The following is a 16,785-nucleotide window of genomic DNA, read 5'->3' as shown; positions in this document are numbered from 1 at the left end:
TGAATGTCTGCTCGCCGTTGTAATGAGTTTAACGAGTTGTGGCTACATGGATATGTAGTAGGGATACCATCTTAGTATAAAACATACAGACTTTTAAAATGCTACTTGATTCTTATTATTATATTGACCGATAGATACGTTTATTTATTTTTTTATACATATTAATTTCATCCATTTGCTGGCCCTGTGTGATGGGTTGTGGTCTTTACGAAAGTAGTTGGACACCCCCCCCCCCCCCCGTCTTACCGTAGTACAAAACGATTTTAAAGTGTTTGGCAAGAGCTCCACCCGTTCCCTCCATCATTTATAATAGTTTATTAATGTTTCCTCTTTTTTTTATGTCGTTTTGTAGCATGATGATATTAGTTAGGGTTAGGGTTAGGGTTAGGGTTAGGGATATATATACCCCATCAAAAAATCCCTCTTTAGATCGATAACTAATGGGGGGAACGGGCGGTACACTTTCCGTTATTTTGTTTTTGTGTTGTTGCTTTTTTTTTATATAAAGATACTCTGATAATTAGCATAACAGTGTGTTTAAAAGTGTGGTAAATACAGGTAACAATCGAAAGGCGTACGAGTCCGGTGTTTAGAACGTCGCCATGCGTGTCTGCTATAATTGTCTGCTAGCGTAATTGGCTGTTGGCTGCTAGAATCTGCTCGACAGAAGCTGCAGATGGGAGAGAAAAGTTTAAACACGACTGGTAATCTTATTATTCAACATATTATTATGCAGGGCTAGCTTTGGATGAGCAAAACATTTCGCCAAATCATCTTAAAAAAGGTTAAATCACTGTTATTTTCCAAACACCCCCCCCCCCCATCATTGCAGACGCGTGTGCAGGGATTTTAGCATGGGTGTGTGTGTGTGTGTGTGTGTGGGGGGGGGGGGGGGGTCTACCCAGTACACGGAGGTGAGCGAAGTTTACGGTCAGGCGTCGAGACATGTTCCCCGAGAAATGTATCACAACATTTTTAAAAAAATAAATAATGCTTGTGCAAGGAGATGAGTATGTGCCTGCACAGACAAAAAACATTGTGGCACAATCATTTTTGCTGAATACACAGCATTATGAACATAATCAGATTCATTGATAATGTCCTGCGTTACTAGAAAATGAAGCCTTGTCTTAGTGTCTATTTGTTTACTAAGGTCACGACAATCACTTTTCGCACCCTTGTTTTGGCTTCGTACACAGTAAATAAAAAAATTATAAAACATATCCAACGGTAATTTTTTGATATGATATATTTGACAAAAGGTACTTTTTATTTCTTTCATCTTTTGAAACTTAAAATTAATATTTTGTCCAGAATTATGAAAAATAGAAAATTACCAACCTGTACCATCGACGTCCCAAACTGCGTTCACCTAACGACAAAAACACAAATATGATATTTACGGAAATATGATTCTACATTTTTCTGCTACAATACGTGAAACAAAATAAATTGAAATCAAGTAACGTAAAAAATCAACAATGTGGACGTAAAACAAATCCATTCTAATAAATAAAAGTGAAACACCCTCCTTTAAACAGGAAAGGGTGCAACGTTTCTAACTGCGTTCAGGCGCATGCATTTGCAAAAAGTATCGTACTGCGCATGTGCGGTTCGTCATTTTCCATTTTTAAGGCAACTACATGAAAAAATATATGTTTCTTAACTATGCACAGTTGCCGAACACTTAATTTATTAATTTTTTTAAAGAAAACATTCAATTTATCAAGCGTTCTGGTCCAGTCTGCATTTTATCAACACACATTGCTCACACTTGATGTCAATACTGATAGGCATTACGTTTATACCTGCGAATAGTTTGTAAAATATTTTTTTTTTAATGAATTGATTCTAAATTAACACAATTTATATACTCAAAATTATTTACAACTGTTATGAATGGATTATGAATACTATTCACTACAATAGAGGCACAAAAATGTAGCATACCTGGTACCTACCAGGCTGTAGACCGATGGCCAAACCATGACACCACCGAGGCCGGTACTATATATGTAATACAGTTCGTGGCTAATATATAATTTCAAATAATAATAATAATAATACTTCCGAGAATGCCGCCATAATTAAGTTACTAACTGCACCGATCTGCGAAACTAGCAAAACTGTTACTGAAGCATAGTTATTAATTATGCTTATCTGTAACAATAATGGCACACTGACGGTTCGAAAACAGATAACACGTTTCCTTCCGACTGCTTCCAGTTACAAGCCCCTGCTGTTAGTTTGTGTACTGTCCATAGTTAGTGTGTATTTATTTTCTTTTTCAGATAATCTCTCAGTAGCTGATCATTTTATTTATTTATATGTATTCATTCATTCATTTGTTCATTCATTCATTTATTATTATTATTATTATTATTATTATTATTATTATTATTATTATATAGTTTCCCTAGAAATTAGGCAAGGCATGGTAGACCAAACACTTTTGGGGCATTTTCACCATTTTCAGGGCACTTGTTTTTCATTAAAAATAAACAAAAATGAATTAAAATAAAGTTGTTTTTATTATTATTAAACATTAAAGTAATTTATGCATTTGCTTTAATAAATGAATGGCAAAAGATATAAAAGGCATATTTTATTAATTAATAATACCTTTTTGAGTGTTTTATAAAGGCAATTTTAGAATTAATTACTGAAAAAGGCTTGTTTAATCTCAAGGGCAGCATGGTGTTGATTAAGGCAAGATGGTGCTAATGCTATAGCTAGACTATTGAGGCATGGTGCTACACCATGCTAAAACAAGTTAGGGAAAACACTAATATATTATTATTATTATTATTATTACTGATATTATTACTGTTATTATTACTATTATTATTATTATTATTATAGTACTACAGGGGCAATATTACGCTATTCATATATATGGTAACAGGGTAAAATGGGTATGGCACCATACCCAAATTTTATTGCAGATTAAAAAAATTTAAGTTAACATTTTGACAAAGTTATGATTTTCATAACCCTACACCTAACCCATTTTATTTCTGGGGGAGGCCCCCCTATACCCCCTATCAACTGTTTTTGCATTAAGCAAATTCTACACATTGTAAATATTTAATTTCATAGCCCCATACCAAAAAAATTCTTTCTGGCAGAAACACTGGGTTTAGGTATACCGTATATGCAAATATTTTCGTGACTAAAATAATTCGCGATCGGGCTTTTATTTTACATTTTCGCGACTGTGTCCCCTGATAATAAAATCAAAATTACCCATATTTCATTTGCCAAACTCTTTTCAATGACGATTTCACGCACATGCTATCAGCGAGACGTCAATGTTGTATGTATGTCTGATAAGACATATTATTGATGGAACACGCACATGCGATACAAAAAATTGAAAAACATAAATATCAGAAGAAATAACTTTTAATTATTGGTGGTACCCCAAAACTTCCATTCAAGGTTTCAAAGAAAACAAACAAAACGGAGGTTATGTAACAACAGACTTACGCGCAACTGTGTCACTTCGATCAAATCCACGTGACCAGGCAGGTTTACAGAATCACGTGACCTTGTAGACCTCTGCTTGATTCTGATATGAGTTGGGCGTGTAGCGATAAAAGACTATATATTATACAGTAAATAATGTCTAATGTATCAATGAAAATTATACCAAATCAGAAATAAGTTCGCGCATAATTAAATTCGCGGGGCTATCAATGTGTTCGCGATTTTCACGGTATATTTTATTCACAAACATATTTGCGTATACGGTATATCGAAAACATACACAAAAGGGTCCGCTAGATTCATATTCAACACCCATTCCCCTATTTGTACTTAGTATGTATTCCGGAAAAATATCCGCCTGGTCCCCCCTTCCCCTAACCCTAACCCTAACCCTAACCTTAACTCCAACCCTAACCCCAACCCTAGCCCTAACCTCAGCCATAACCCCAACCCTAACCCTAACCCTAATCCTAACCCTAACCCTCAACCCTAACTAAAAATAATAATGGAGGGGACCGGGCGGATATTATACCTGTATTCCTCCTGTTCCAAGTGGTTTGGTAATATGAATCAATCAAATACTTATTTACTGGCTATATACATTTTTGCTGTGTTTATAGGCAGCTCTCGTTAGCAGAGGCCATATACACGGCCGTCGTATATATAGCCACTTCTTATATAAACACCGTCTAGTTCACAGTATTCTTAAAAAATGTAGTAATTCTTATCCCAAGCCAGCTGTAATTACCCATGGGGTTATGGCATATTTTATATAATAATAAATTTGCCAAAGTGAAAAATTAATGTAGTGTTTAGATTTTTCTGCGTACAACAAACGATAAATTTAACGATTGAAAGCAGTTCAATTTCCCATAAGGTAAGTGAAGGGTCTGATTTAGAAGAATCGAAATGCTGTGTAATTTGTAAACAGTTTTCTCTACCAGCACACTAGAATGTGTAAATCTTGTGAGTGTCAAGTGGGTACAATGTGATAAAGGTGATCACTAGAAAGTTTTAATAAATATACATGTGTATAAACAGATATGCAGAAATATATTTATGTTAAAATATATATACGGACCATATTTTTTGCAAGTATCTGTAAAGATTGTTTTACCAGCAGACCCCGTGACAATCTTGTGACTTCAATAACCAGATACCAGTACAGCTGAGAACACACAGGAATAGTTTTTAAAATTAGGTTTTCTTTCAAATTACAGTCTTTGAAAATCATAGAAAAAAGCTAGGTATTAAGAAATATTCTGTGTTTATGAGTGGGTAAAATTCAATCTTGCTTTCTTTGCTCGTTTTAGCTTTATTTTTATGAACATTTCTGTGAATATGGCAAACATTTGTTTACTTTCCCCATGCAAAAGTCAAATTCGTAAAAAAGATTCAAATGTACGTATTGTTGAGTTTGACTTGTTTTTAACCCTAAGGAATCTGCAGATGATTGAACCCTGACATCAAAATACTTTTGTTGAATTAAGAAAGTGCACAAATGAGGAAAAGACAAGTTATACATGGGCCATTCCATGGTATTTGTGGATATTTCAAAATGATCTGTTAAACTAAGTTTTTATTATAGGGGAATCCATGTTACGATAAATGATGTCACACATCAGCATGCGCATACATCTGGTAGGCAGAAGTAGATAATGGCCAGTAGTAACGAAGCAAACTAGCCTAACGTGAATAACAAACAATGGCCTAATTAAACATGCTTAAATTACCGTTTGTAGCACTGGAACGCTATTCTACATAGCTCCTGTGTAGAGGAGATACATGTACTCTTTTGACCCATACAATTAGACGATTTGATGAGTTTGAGGCTAACAAACTTCCTCTTTTTTTTTTACCTGAATAAATATTTTTATTTCATGTGAGGTGTATGGTCCATATTTCAAGCAAAGTGTTACAAACGAGCACACGCACACACAAAAATACAAATTATAAAATAAAACATAGGCCTACATATATATATGTATTTAAAATTATTTTAAAAGATCTATATACCCTTTGATAAAGGCGCTCTATCACGGATGTTTGATCTAATTAATGACCTATTTTCTGAAAATATATACATTTGATTTGACGTTATTTAACCATCTACATGTATAACTACCATAATCCCCTTATTACTGATATTTTGTAAAAAATAATTGAATTATGTCGACAGTCCATAATTCAGGAAAAATAACAGCTATTTGGAGCGAAGAGGTGTGACATATATTTTTGTAGTCACGTGATGAGCAACCCCTGAATAACCGCAGTGTCAAAATGATTTGCCAAGCTTGTGTAACGAGAATGCTTGACCGTCCTCTGCGACGTAGGGTAAATCGAAAGAAAAACAATAAAAATAAGTTATTAAAAATCATATAAACATGTATTGAATGATAATAAGCTTATACCGGTACATTAATTTATTTTAATTATAGCAACAGAAGCATTTTAAACTGCAATGTTCCCGACTAGTTAGGCCTTTACATGTACAGGTAAATTTATCGTTTGTTGTATGCGGAAAAATCTAAACACTGCATTCATTTTTCACTTTGTCAAATGTATTATTATATAAAATATGCCATAACCCCATGGGTAATTACTGCTGGCTTGGGATAGGAATTATTAAATTTTTAAAGAATACTGTGAACTAGACGAAGTGGCTACATATATATACCACGGCCGTGTATAAGAACTGGAGCTTCTAACGAGGGCTACCTATAAAAACAGCAAAAATGTATATAGGCAGTAAATAAGTATTTGATTGATCCATATTACCGAACTACTTGGAACAGGAGGAATGTTTTTTGTCGGTACAGGCACATATACCCATCTTCTTACACAAGCAATTTTTTTTTTGTGATAAATTTTTGGGGGAACATGTCCTGACCTCTTACCATAAACTTCGCTCATCTCCGTGTAGGACCCCCTCCCCATGCTAAAATCCTGCACACAGTGCTACTGTGTACGGAGCTCCGTAAAAACCTCCAACAAAAACTAACAAACAAAAAAACAACAACAAATTAAACAAAGTAACCCTCGCTCCCCCCCTCCCCACCCCCTAAAACTAATTTTGCTTTCTGTCTCCCCCCCCCCCCCCAATAATTGTCCGGGGGGAGCGTGTCACCCCCTGTAAACATTGCTCACCCTTGCTAAAATTCCTGCACATGCACCTGCAGTGGTCCTGTGTACGATAGCTCCGTAAAACAAAAAAAAACTAAACAACAAACACAATAATAAAAAATAAAAAAAATAAAATAAACCAGAAAAATAAATAAATAAAATAAATAATAGTAATAATAAACAAAAATCGTGAGTTTATGTTCCGACCATTTGTGATTTTATTTCAGCGTATTCGCTGTTTATTATTATTATTATTTTATTTTTTTTGTCAAGAAATAACATATTTTAAATTATTTTAAAGTCTTTATATATACAGCGGTCACGCACTGTATATAAAATTCAAAGGTACTTTATACAGCTGTCGTATATATATATATATATATATATAGCCTCATCAATACTTGGTTTTGTCGTACGTTTAAATTTAAAATGAAGCTGCTCACAGGTTGTCATGGGATTCCCTCAATCGTGGTTCAATTAAAATGTTTTGGGTGATACAATAGCGAGGTCTGGTATTCAAAATTAATGTAATTGTCATTTATAATCCATATTTCAACTAAATCTGTGACTGAGTGCCTTGAATAACTGTTTGTTTCTCTCAGGTTGTTTGCTTTCTGCAGTTGAATCCCATTGGCTCGAACCCTGTGTCGCTGCTCGAGAAGTGTTCGACCCATTGGATAGCTTGACCGAACCATTCGGTCAACATCAGATATTTCCGTAACATCAGTTAGAAAGTTGAACTAGATACCAATTATGTAATAAATGTAAGTGCACTGAAATAAAATAAATAAATGGCAAATTCGTAATCTGTGTTTACATGAATTTATTACTAAACAATTTGAATATTTAAACAACAGAAAACCCCAGCACTGTCCACTTTCCAGAAATGTAGTTGTTTTCTAAGTAACGCTTTTTGCTGAGGCCCGTTTGTGCATTAATTCTTTGATTGGCATTACGATTCATCTCGCAATTACCGTAACATGAGCTGTACTTGAAAAATCATTACCGACAGCTGCTTAACAAACAACATTACAAGTGTGGTAACAAAAGGATTGCATGGCTATTGTTGCGATTCCCTGATTCATCTACAGTTCATTCCAAAGGTTGTAATGACCAACTGCGCAAAGCGCAGCAATTGTTAGTCCTGTTTGACCCATCTATATTTATATCTATATGAACATTTGTTGCCAATGAACAGCTACTAGACAAGTCTGATGTGCTATATATATTATATATATAACATATCAGACTTGTCTACTGGTTCATTTGTAAGGCTTTTCTAAAACAATGAAGTTTAAGGAAGTAAGTATCTTATTAGAAAACTTTACAAAACTTTAAAACTATTAATTTTATTAAGTCACTTTTTATTCCTTAAAGTTGCTGATATCGGATATTCCATGAATATTAGTACAGAACCGTCTGAACTTAGCCTTTTAAATCGGATACACCTTAAATTTACTTGGTCCCTCAAGTTTGCGGTTCCATCTTCAGGAGATTTTCTAGTATCCTTTTTTGTAAATTTATATATATTTTATTATTTTATTTAAAAAATAAAACAAAAAAATTTACCATTAAAGGAAAGGACAATTAAGGCATTTGGCCTGGTATGCATATTCAACGATATATAATGCACATTATTGCTTAATATCAACAAGAATAATCGTATAGTTAATTAATAAAACAGTTAAATGTGATGGCTATTATATATAACGGGCGCAGCCATTTCGTACCATCCCAGTGAATACGCCCTCTGGCGAGCTGGTGGTTACGTAATACCTAACGTGTCACGTCAGGAATTAGTCTTCGAACTGAAGAAACAAAACATACACATGTACCTGATTTTTGCGAATGCATCACAATGTTCTGTAATAATAGACATCCCAGTAAGCCAACAACAATTATATATTATTTTTCAATGCAAAATAAACTACCATTGTCAAAGTGTTGAAATAACTGTATTATGGTTTTACATAAATTAATCCATGTACTGAAATAATCGGAGTGTTTTCTTGGTTAATTGGTCTTTTCTTTCTGTGGCCTGTAGCCTACCTGTGGTTCCTGATTGTACATTTAGACGGTCCCCAGACACTGTGTCTAGACATACTAAAAAGACGTGCTTCTTTTATTAAGATCACAGGGTATTGTGTGGTAACCGCACGGATACCCCTCCAATTGCAATGGGCATTATCAGCCGCCTGCTTTATTACCGTAAGTAATTCTGTAAAACCCTTGATTAAGTAGACTTTCCCATCTAAAATCACAAAACTGACCAATTACGTCGTACCAAAGAAAAGAAAAGTATCACTTGGGTATCGTGAGTGGTCGTCGTGAGTGGTCGTTTTTGCTCGAACATACCCTACCAATAGACCTAATAATATGCATTTTTTCTTTGGATTTAAAAAAAAATAAAAATAATATAACTCCAATTCGTTCTGTTCATGCAAATTGAAATATATTTATTTAAATAGTTTATTATACTGTCATGTCATTTATGTTGTTTTACAAATCAGGTTAATGAAAGCGAAGTGCCTTGTCGTAAATTAATGCGGTTGTTTACACTGTGCTTAAGAGGAGATGGACGGAGTTGACGTCACTTCGCCCCGGCCAAGCTATACTACCGGTCGTCACAAAAACGAAACAAAATGGCTGCCCCCAGTTAGCAGGAATAATCATGTTTTTTTATTAACTCTAAAATTACGCATTTTTCATTTGTTAAAGTGTCAGTATGTGTTGGTGGTCCGGGTATGCATCTTTCCAACACATAAGACTCTTGTTTGAGTTGACCCTACCTTTAATATTTTAATCACTTAATTCCATGCAGGGCAGGACATAGCTTGATATGCAGTTGAGGGCTATTTTTAGTTCCTGCAGGTGCTCCACAACTGGTGTAAAAAAAGGCTATGCTATTTATTATCCTGTCTATGGGCTGCTGCATATAAAAGAAGTTTTGCTGCTAATTGCAAAGAGTAACCCCCATTGCGTGGCAGCAGCAGGTTTCCTCCCTAATATTATCCTTGTGATCCCTAAACATGTCTGACACCATATATCCATACCGTTAATTAAAATGAATGAGTGCATCCTTAACTAAAAGATTCCTTCCTTTCAAATCCCAAACAGTGTCAGCTACCTTTGACAAGAGTTCAAAGGCTATCACTTTCAACCTGATTAAAACTTAGCAAAACCAGTTAAAACAACTAATTACTGTAAATAATAACATTAGAATGTTTTATGTTTTAATTTAAGACATAAATTAACATAATGCAAATATAATTTGATCATTGGTTTTTATGACCAAACATGAAAATAATAAATATGCCTTGTCTATTGTTTCTAGATATAATTTTATTGATTTTGTAAATTCTTTATTTATTAGGAAATAGAGATCCTGGTAAGAACGTTTTATGAATGTCATCATCACATGATAGCTGGATTCAGAACTCAAGATGTTGGCAAGGCAGAAGAACAATACTGAACAAGCCCCAATAATGTTACATAGTTTGGAAAGTCAATGAAAAACATTTCTGGTATCCTTGTTGTGCAGACACACATGAGATACTGTAGAAAAGAATCGCTGAATCTGATACCAGTGTTCTCATTAGCATCCCTTAATTCACCCTAAAAGGCCCTTAATTCATCCAAGAGTTGTCGTTTCTCTTTTGTTCATAAACAAGGATCATGGATATCTGAAGAAAAATAAATAAATTTTGTTTTGTTAATTTGCTATGATATAAGTAGGCCTGTGAAAGTTTTATATTGTGTACATAGTATTAGTAACCATAGTTACTGTACTGTGTAAACTCAAGATGTTGGTCAAGGACTTTTATATTTGAATATTATTGAAATATTTGAATACACATACATGTACATATATATTTGTGATAAAATATTGACACCTAGCTGTCACTGATTACAATGATACTTATATAAATCAACTCCCCTTTTCAGACAAATTCAGGTAAATTAGCAACTAAAACTTACATGATAAATGCTTGTAGAGCCATTTATGTTTTCAAATAAAATATGTTGGATATCACCAACTTGTGAATCTATATCACAAAACTACCTTGTGGACTGACTGCCTCCCCGACCATTTTTTTTTTTAATCCCACCCAGAAATGTGTATACCTTTATTTTATTTTTTTTAAAATCTACTTACACATTACAAGTACACCTGTGAATCACTCCTTCAATAAAAAGTAAAACATTATAATTAGCAATATAATATTTTATAAAATGGAAATATTTCAGAACTATTTTTATACCTGAAAAAAAGAAGAAGAAAAAAGGACTTGATTACACATACACAGCTCCCAGTAACATAATTAAAAAATAAATATTCCAGCCACTTACATATTTAATTTTTTTTATGGCATAATACAATATAGAATATACTCAGAATTATTTTTACCCACTATAATGAATCTGTAAATCCAAAAAAAAGTTACAGAAAACGCTGGTTATCGATTAACTGGGTATCGATGGTCAACAGGGCATCTTTATTTCAATGTCACAGTTTGGTGGTGGTGGTTTTTTAAAATTTTATTTTATTATTTCAATAAATACTGACATGTATTAGTATTACGAATGAATAACATACAAAAAACCTTGTATATTGACAATGTTGATTGTTGTCGGCTTACTGTTCGACATTTCACTTCTACTAAGTTCTAGTGGTATTTGATGAAACTACATGTGTAATTCCATAATCCTTCCTACAGTGGTTTGTACAGCTACCAACAACTTATGAAATTACCATAATGAAATACCATTCATCAAAACTAGTCTACACTTATTTAATAGATGAACAAATATTTACTTGTTCAATACTACTAATGTCAGAGCTTATGCGGTACCACGTGATCAAAACAGTGGTACCGAAATGGATAATATTTCACTAGCCCACCGAACCAGAACCAGCTGAAATTTACTAGCTCGCCAAAATTTCTACTATAGTCCGCCACCAGGCTAAAGAATCCATGAATCCTGACACAAGTTTCGTAAAATCAGTACGACTTACACACGAGTGTAATAATTTCTTTATTATTCATATTATTGTTGTTTTCTTTATGAATATTATTATAACAAGACCCAACTCAAAATGTTTCAGCCACAACTAGAAGGAGATGATGAAATGACGTCATATTTAAAATGCACAGTCTGAGCTAGGACTGGAGAAGCAACGTCATGTTATCGTTGAGATTCTTGCTATTGTCATCCATCAACAATTAATATTAATATACATTGTTGACAGTTTGGCCTATCAGTTAATGATGAACAGAAAGAAGAAACTGTCAAAAAGCTATAATTTCTTTACTGACTGGGGTTCATATTTTGAATTCCAATTAAAGCAGATGATCATAAAAATACCAATAAAAGGCAAAATATGATATATTAATTCAAAAATATATGCCAAATATTGCAAACAAGAATTCTATGGAATTAAATGTCTTGCCTACCATAAATTTATGCATGTTAACAAAAAAATTAAAGTTGAAAAAATTAAATTAATATTTTAAATAAGTTTGAAAAACAAACTTTGAGGCGAACATTCATAAATATAACTATGAATGAAGCTTTACTAATACATGACTTGTAGATTATAAGAAATGGAACTACATTTGTACAATGTACATGTAAATACGAAATTCAATGTTGAGCTAAATGCAAAAGTTGATGCCACAGCCAATGAAAAAGTACATGTAATACATTTGTACCAGACTTCGCAACATCAGGATCAACAATCTTGTTGACAGTATGGTCGCTGGTTATTAAAGTATATATTCAGTTTTTTTTAGTTTTTTTGCACAAAGACAATTCAGTTAATTAGGATTTAATGCACTTATTTTGATAATAAAAACCATTTAAAACAAGTTAATAACATTGGTTTCATAAACTAACAGTGTTTCATTAGTAGTATTTGATATACATATACATGTATCATTTATTAGTTGTATAAGTGAACTGGACAAAAAGTCACTTCCTGGCTCGTACTGAAGTTTTAAAAAGTAAATATTACATCATAAAGAATAACGTTTTAGTAAATTGCTATATGGCATTCAGAAATAGACTGGATATTGTGTTAACCAGTGTATTTCAATAAAAGTGATGTCCATTTTCATCACATCCTGGCATGTTTCACTTTCTAAGTCCATTTGTTTTACAAAAAGCTAAATTAGTCTTGACATACTTATACTACTATATGTATTAAGTCTATAATAAATGATAAAACTGCATTTTTATTTAAAAAGGACTTTTACTGAAGGACCTAGGAGTCAGAATGTGACATCCTGGCTTAAATCATTACCATGGAATGGCCCACATAGTGAAATATAATACATGACCAAAATTTTGCACTGTGAGCACTATAGACATTAAATAGCGTGTACGATCGACATCCCATTCTAGTAAACAAAAGTGAAGCAGCTTCCAATTAACAGGAAAGAATGCAATGCTTCTATAACTCTGTACAGGTGCATGCTTTTGCAAAAAGTATCTTACCGCGCATGTGCGGTTCATCATTTTCCATTTTTATGGCCAATACATGAAAAAATATATACAAGTTTCTTAACTAAGAGTTGACAAACACTTTGTTTATTTTTTTTTTTTTAAGGAAAATTCATTTTGTCAAGCATTATGGTCCGGCCCGCATTTTACCAACACCCATCACTAAAACACTTGATGTCAATACAGGGGATAATATTTCAAAATCTTAGATAACCGGAAATCAGTTCACGTGATTTTTACTTAGGTAACCGATTGTTCAGTTATGTGAATGTAGTTCTCGTAACCAATGAGGCCTACCTAATTCTAAAGCACTTTAAACTACAGTTCTGTGCTACATTGGTGGTTCAAATGTATTTAAAAACATATGATAAACTAATTTTCACTTTCATTACTCATATTATATATATGTACATGTAGGTTGCATAGTACCAAAGAAGAATTTTCTTGGAGGTAAATTAAATGTGAGGTGCCACACTTTTTATTGCTGTACTTCCTGGGTGTGTTGATATGCTGCATATATCAGTTTTATTAGTAAACATTAACATCGGCAATAGGAATTGATTTGGTCTATAGAACCAATACCTACATGTCAATTACGGCTTTATGGTCATGACTTCATTGTTAAAAATTGGTAGTTTTCATAAACTAGAATGATGAATAAATTTGTTTACGTGACTCTAGCACCTTAGTTGCAAATTAAAAGTGGTAAAATTACTTTCCCAAATATAGGTTATTAACAGAGCGACCAACTTTCCGGAATTTTCCGAAAAATCCAGAATTTATAACCCATATCCGGAATTCCAGAATTGATGCCAAATATCCAGATTTTTTTCGAAATTCTCTATCACTATTTTTTTTCTCTGAATATATTTTACATTTTCTATATTTTTAAATCCCGAGTTTATTAAACTGAGTTTATCATTCTGCATTCTCCATTTCAACCTGAAATCGGTATTATCTATAGTTTTTGTGCTATTAATTACTAAGACGTTTGTCTATTGACTGTATTTGTCAACAGCCGATCAATGGAAATGTTTTTGACAATCGAGTAAACTGAAGCCATGTGTATAGTGACAATTACCTGAATCTCCTTACTAGAAGCACAAAATGTCAAAAGAACAAAGTACCAATATCTAGCTGAAATTTGCATTGTTGAATGTATCACATGAAGCAATCAAGAAAAAAGGAACTGTTCCAACAAATACACAAATGTAGCTTTATAGATTTAGCAGTCAGCAGTTTATTGCATGGTTTATGAAATTTTGCTGGATTATATAGGACAAACTTCTTGGCTCTTTTTATTTTTTATATTTTTTTCGCATACATGTAGCTTTGGTGATTTTTATATAATGTATTATGGCGTTGTCCGTTCAAATGTCCGTCCTTCTGAATGAATTGTCGTATTATGGTATAGTGTTGTCCATCTGTCCGTCCGTCAACTTTTTTTGTCTGGACCATATCTCGCACAAAGATGCACACGGGACCATCAAACCTCACATGTAGGAACAACTTGGGATGGTGGTGTGTCACGTACTATTACTAGGTCACTGTGACCTACTTTTCATGGTCTACTGCACAAAACAGTAAATCATTGTCCGGACCATATCTTGCATACAGATGCATATACAGGACCATCAAACCTCACATGTAGGAACAACTTCGGATGGCAGTTGGTCCAAAACAAACTGTTCATCCATCCCATTGCATACATTTCATATAATTAGACTTGAATCATACCTGTAACATATTCATTAATATAGATATGGTTTTCCATCAAACTCCTGATGGGCGTATCATGTACCGCACCGGTACTCTTGTTTATTTTATTTTTTATCTGAATATTTATTTATTATTTATTTAAATGTACTGCTAACTATACATATTGTAGTAATAGTCATATTTTTAATGTAAAACTCATTACTGATCTACATGCTATAACTTATTAATACACTGATGCTTTAAAGTGAACTCCGTTGTCTAGTGGACAACCAAGCTGACGACAGTGGTTCAAATCTCGTTTAAGCTGGCTCACACTTTCATTCATCTTTCTCATCTATCACTGTCTGCCTATCATTCTCATTATCTTAATATAAAAAAACTTTCCAATTTCTTCCACGATTTTAATCTGTTTCGACCCTATCAGTTTCCTCTGAGCTGTTCACACCATCGCCTACCTGTGTCAGCTTCCTCCACAGGTGCAGTCTCTGTGTACATCCCTGCACCCACCTGGCATATTCTTGTCCTCTGCTGCTAATAAAGCTGGTCTGACCCACAGCACTAACTAACGACCTCTGGTAGTAGGGGTGCATAGTAGGTGGTTACAGGTGCCTATTAACAATGCCAGAAGTAACTACTGAACTCTCTCTGAAGTGATCAGACTAAACCCACAGCTAAAGCTGATGGGAAAATGGCAAATGTGTGGCACGGATAGCCACTAGAGACATGCATCTGTCGCGTTTGGAATGAATGAATGAATGAATGAATGTTTAACGACACCCCAGCACGAAAAATACATCGGCTATTGGGTGTCAAACTATGGTAATGCAAATAAATAAAGTGATGATCAACATCAATATAAAAATTCAAGGTTTAAACAAAAACAGTGTAAAGAACTGTGCAAAAATACAAATACAAATATCACAGAATTTTACGGACACCGAATTTTACTCTAAACTTCAATTTGTGCTGTATTGGCCATTCTCAAAGAGAATGTTACACCCCTGCACCACGGTGAGGTTACAGCACGCGCAGGGGCTGTCGCGTTTGGAGACCAGGATTGGGATGTGGAGGTGGACAGTGAAATGAGTTGAAAGATAGCAGGAGTTGCCAGATCGGGAAGAAATGAGATGGAATTCAAAGGAGAGAATGGAAAGGATGCAGTGGGATATAATTTTTTTTTTTTGAAATACTGATACTTTAACAAGATCAATAGCTTTGTACAACTCTTATGTTTTCTTTCAGAAACAAGTTTACTCAAATTGCATTTGAAGAATACATTATGCCGATGACTGGAGAGATGCAGGTGTTCACAGACAGTCATGCCAAGTCTATTCTAATGACTATGAACAATCTGAGGAAAAGTGAAACACTCTGTGACGTACAGCTTCGAGTTGAAAATCAGTCTTTTGCAGCTCATCGTATAGTGCTCGCTGCATGCAGTGACTACTTTTTTGCCATGTTCACAAATGAGGTAAAAGACAAAGATGGCATCCAAAGTACTTCTTATTGGGTATTCTGAATTTAAATTTTTACACTTACATGTATGTACATGTACATGTAAGTTTTTTTTGCATTCATGATAGGTAAAATGAGTTTGAAGTCTGTCTTCTCTGACAGTTTTGATTGAATTGTTCTGAAACCTAGTACCCTCCATAAATTGATAGATAAATATTTTATGATTTTTGTTAAATGTTTTTAAACTTTAAAAGCTAATCTGTCTTCTCGAATTTTGATCTGATAGTTCTGAAACTTAATTGGTACTATATGCTTCTCTGGAGCAGTTTTCACAAACTAATGTCCTAAAGTTTTGTTTGATGACACAATTAGAGCACATTGATTTATTAATTGACTATTGGATGTCAAACATGGTATTTTTTGACAGTCATAGAGAGGAAACCCGCTATATTTTTCCATTAGTAGCAAGGCATCTTTTATATATCACAGACAGGA

The 16,785-nt window shown here is 33.8% G+C and overlaps 1 protein-coding gene across 2 annotated transcripts in view; it reads left to right on the top strand.

Moving 5' to 3' along the window:
• The first annotated feature begins 601 nt into the window (after positions 1-601).
• LOC121368237 (kelch-like protein 12) overlaps positions 602-16,785 on the top strand; it is a 151,993-nt gene continuing 135,809 nt past the window's right edge. The window contains exons 1-3 of one of the 2 annotated variants that reach the window (XM_041492877.1): positions 638-704; positions 7,215-7,376; positions 16,078-16,306. In XM_041492877.1, coding sequence (XP_041348811.1) covers positions 16,115-16,306 — 192 coding nt within the window. In that variant the 5' untranslated portion in view covers positions 638-704; positions 7,215-7,376; positions 16,078-16,114. Of the gene's footprint in view, positions 705-7,214; positions 7,377-16,077; positions 16,307-16,785 lie in introns of both variants that reach the window. The other variant, XM_041492876.1, reaches the window with a different exon arrangement.

This window comes from Gigantopelta aegis, chromosome 3 (genome assembly GCF_016097555.1).
Source record: "Gigantopelta aegis isolate Gae_Host chromosome 3, Gae_host_genome, whole genome shotgun sequence".
NCBI lineage: Eukaryota > Metazoa > Mollusca > Gastropoda > Neomphalida > Peltospiridae > Gigantopelta > Gigantopelta aegis.
The sequence above is the reverse complement of the archived record's forward strand: the minus strand, read 5'-3'. Positions and strand labels throughout refer to the sequence as shown.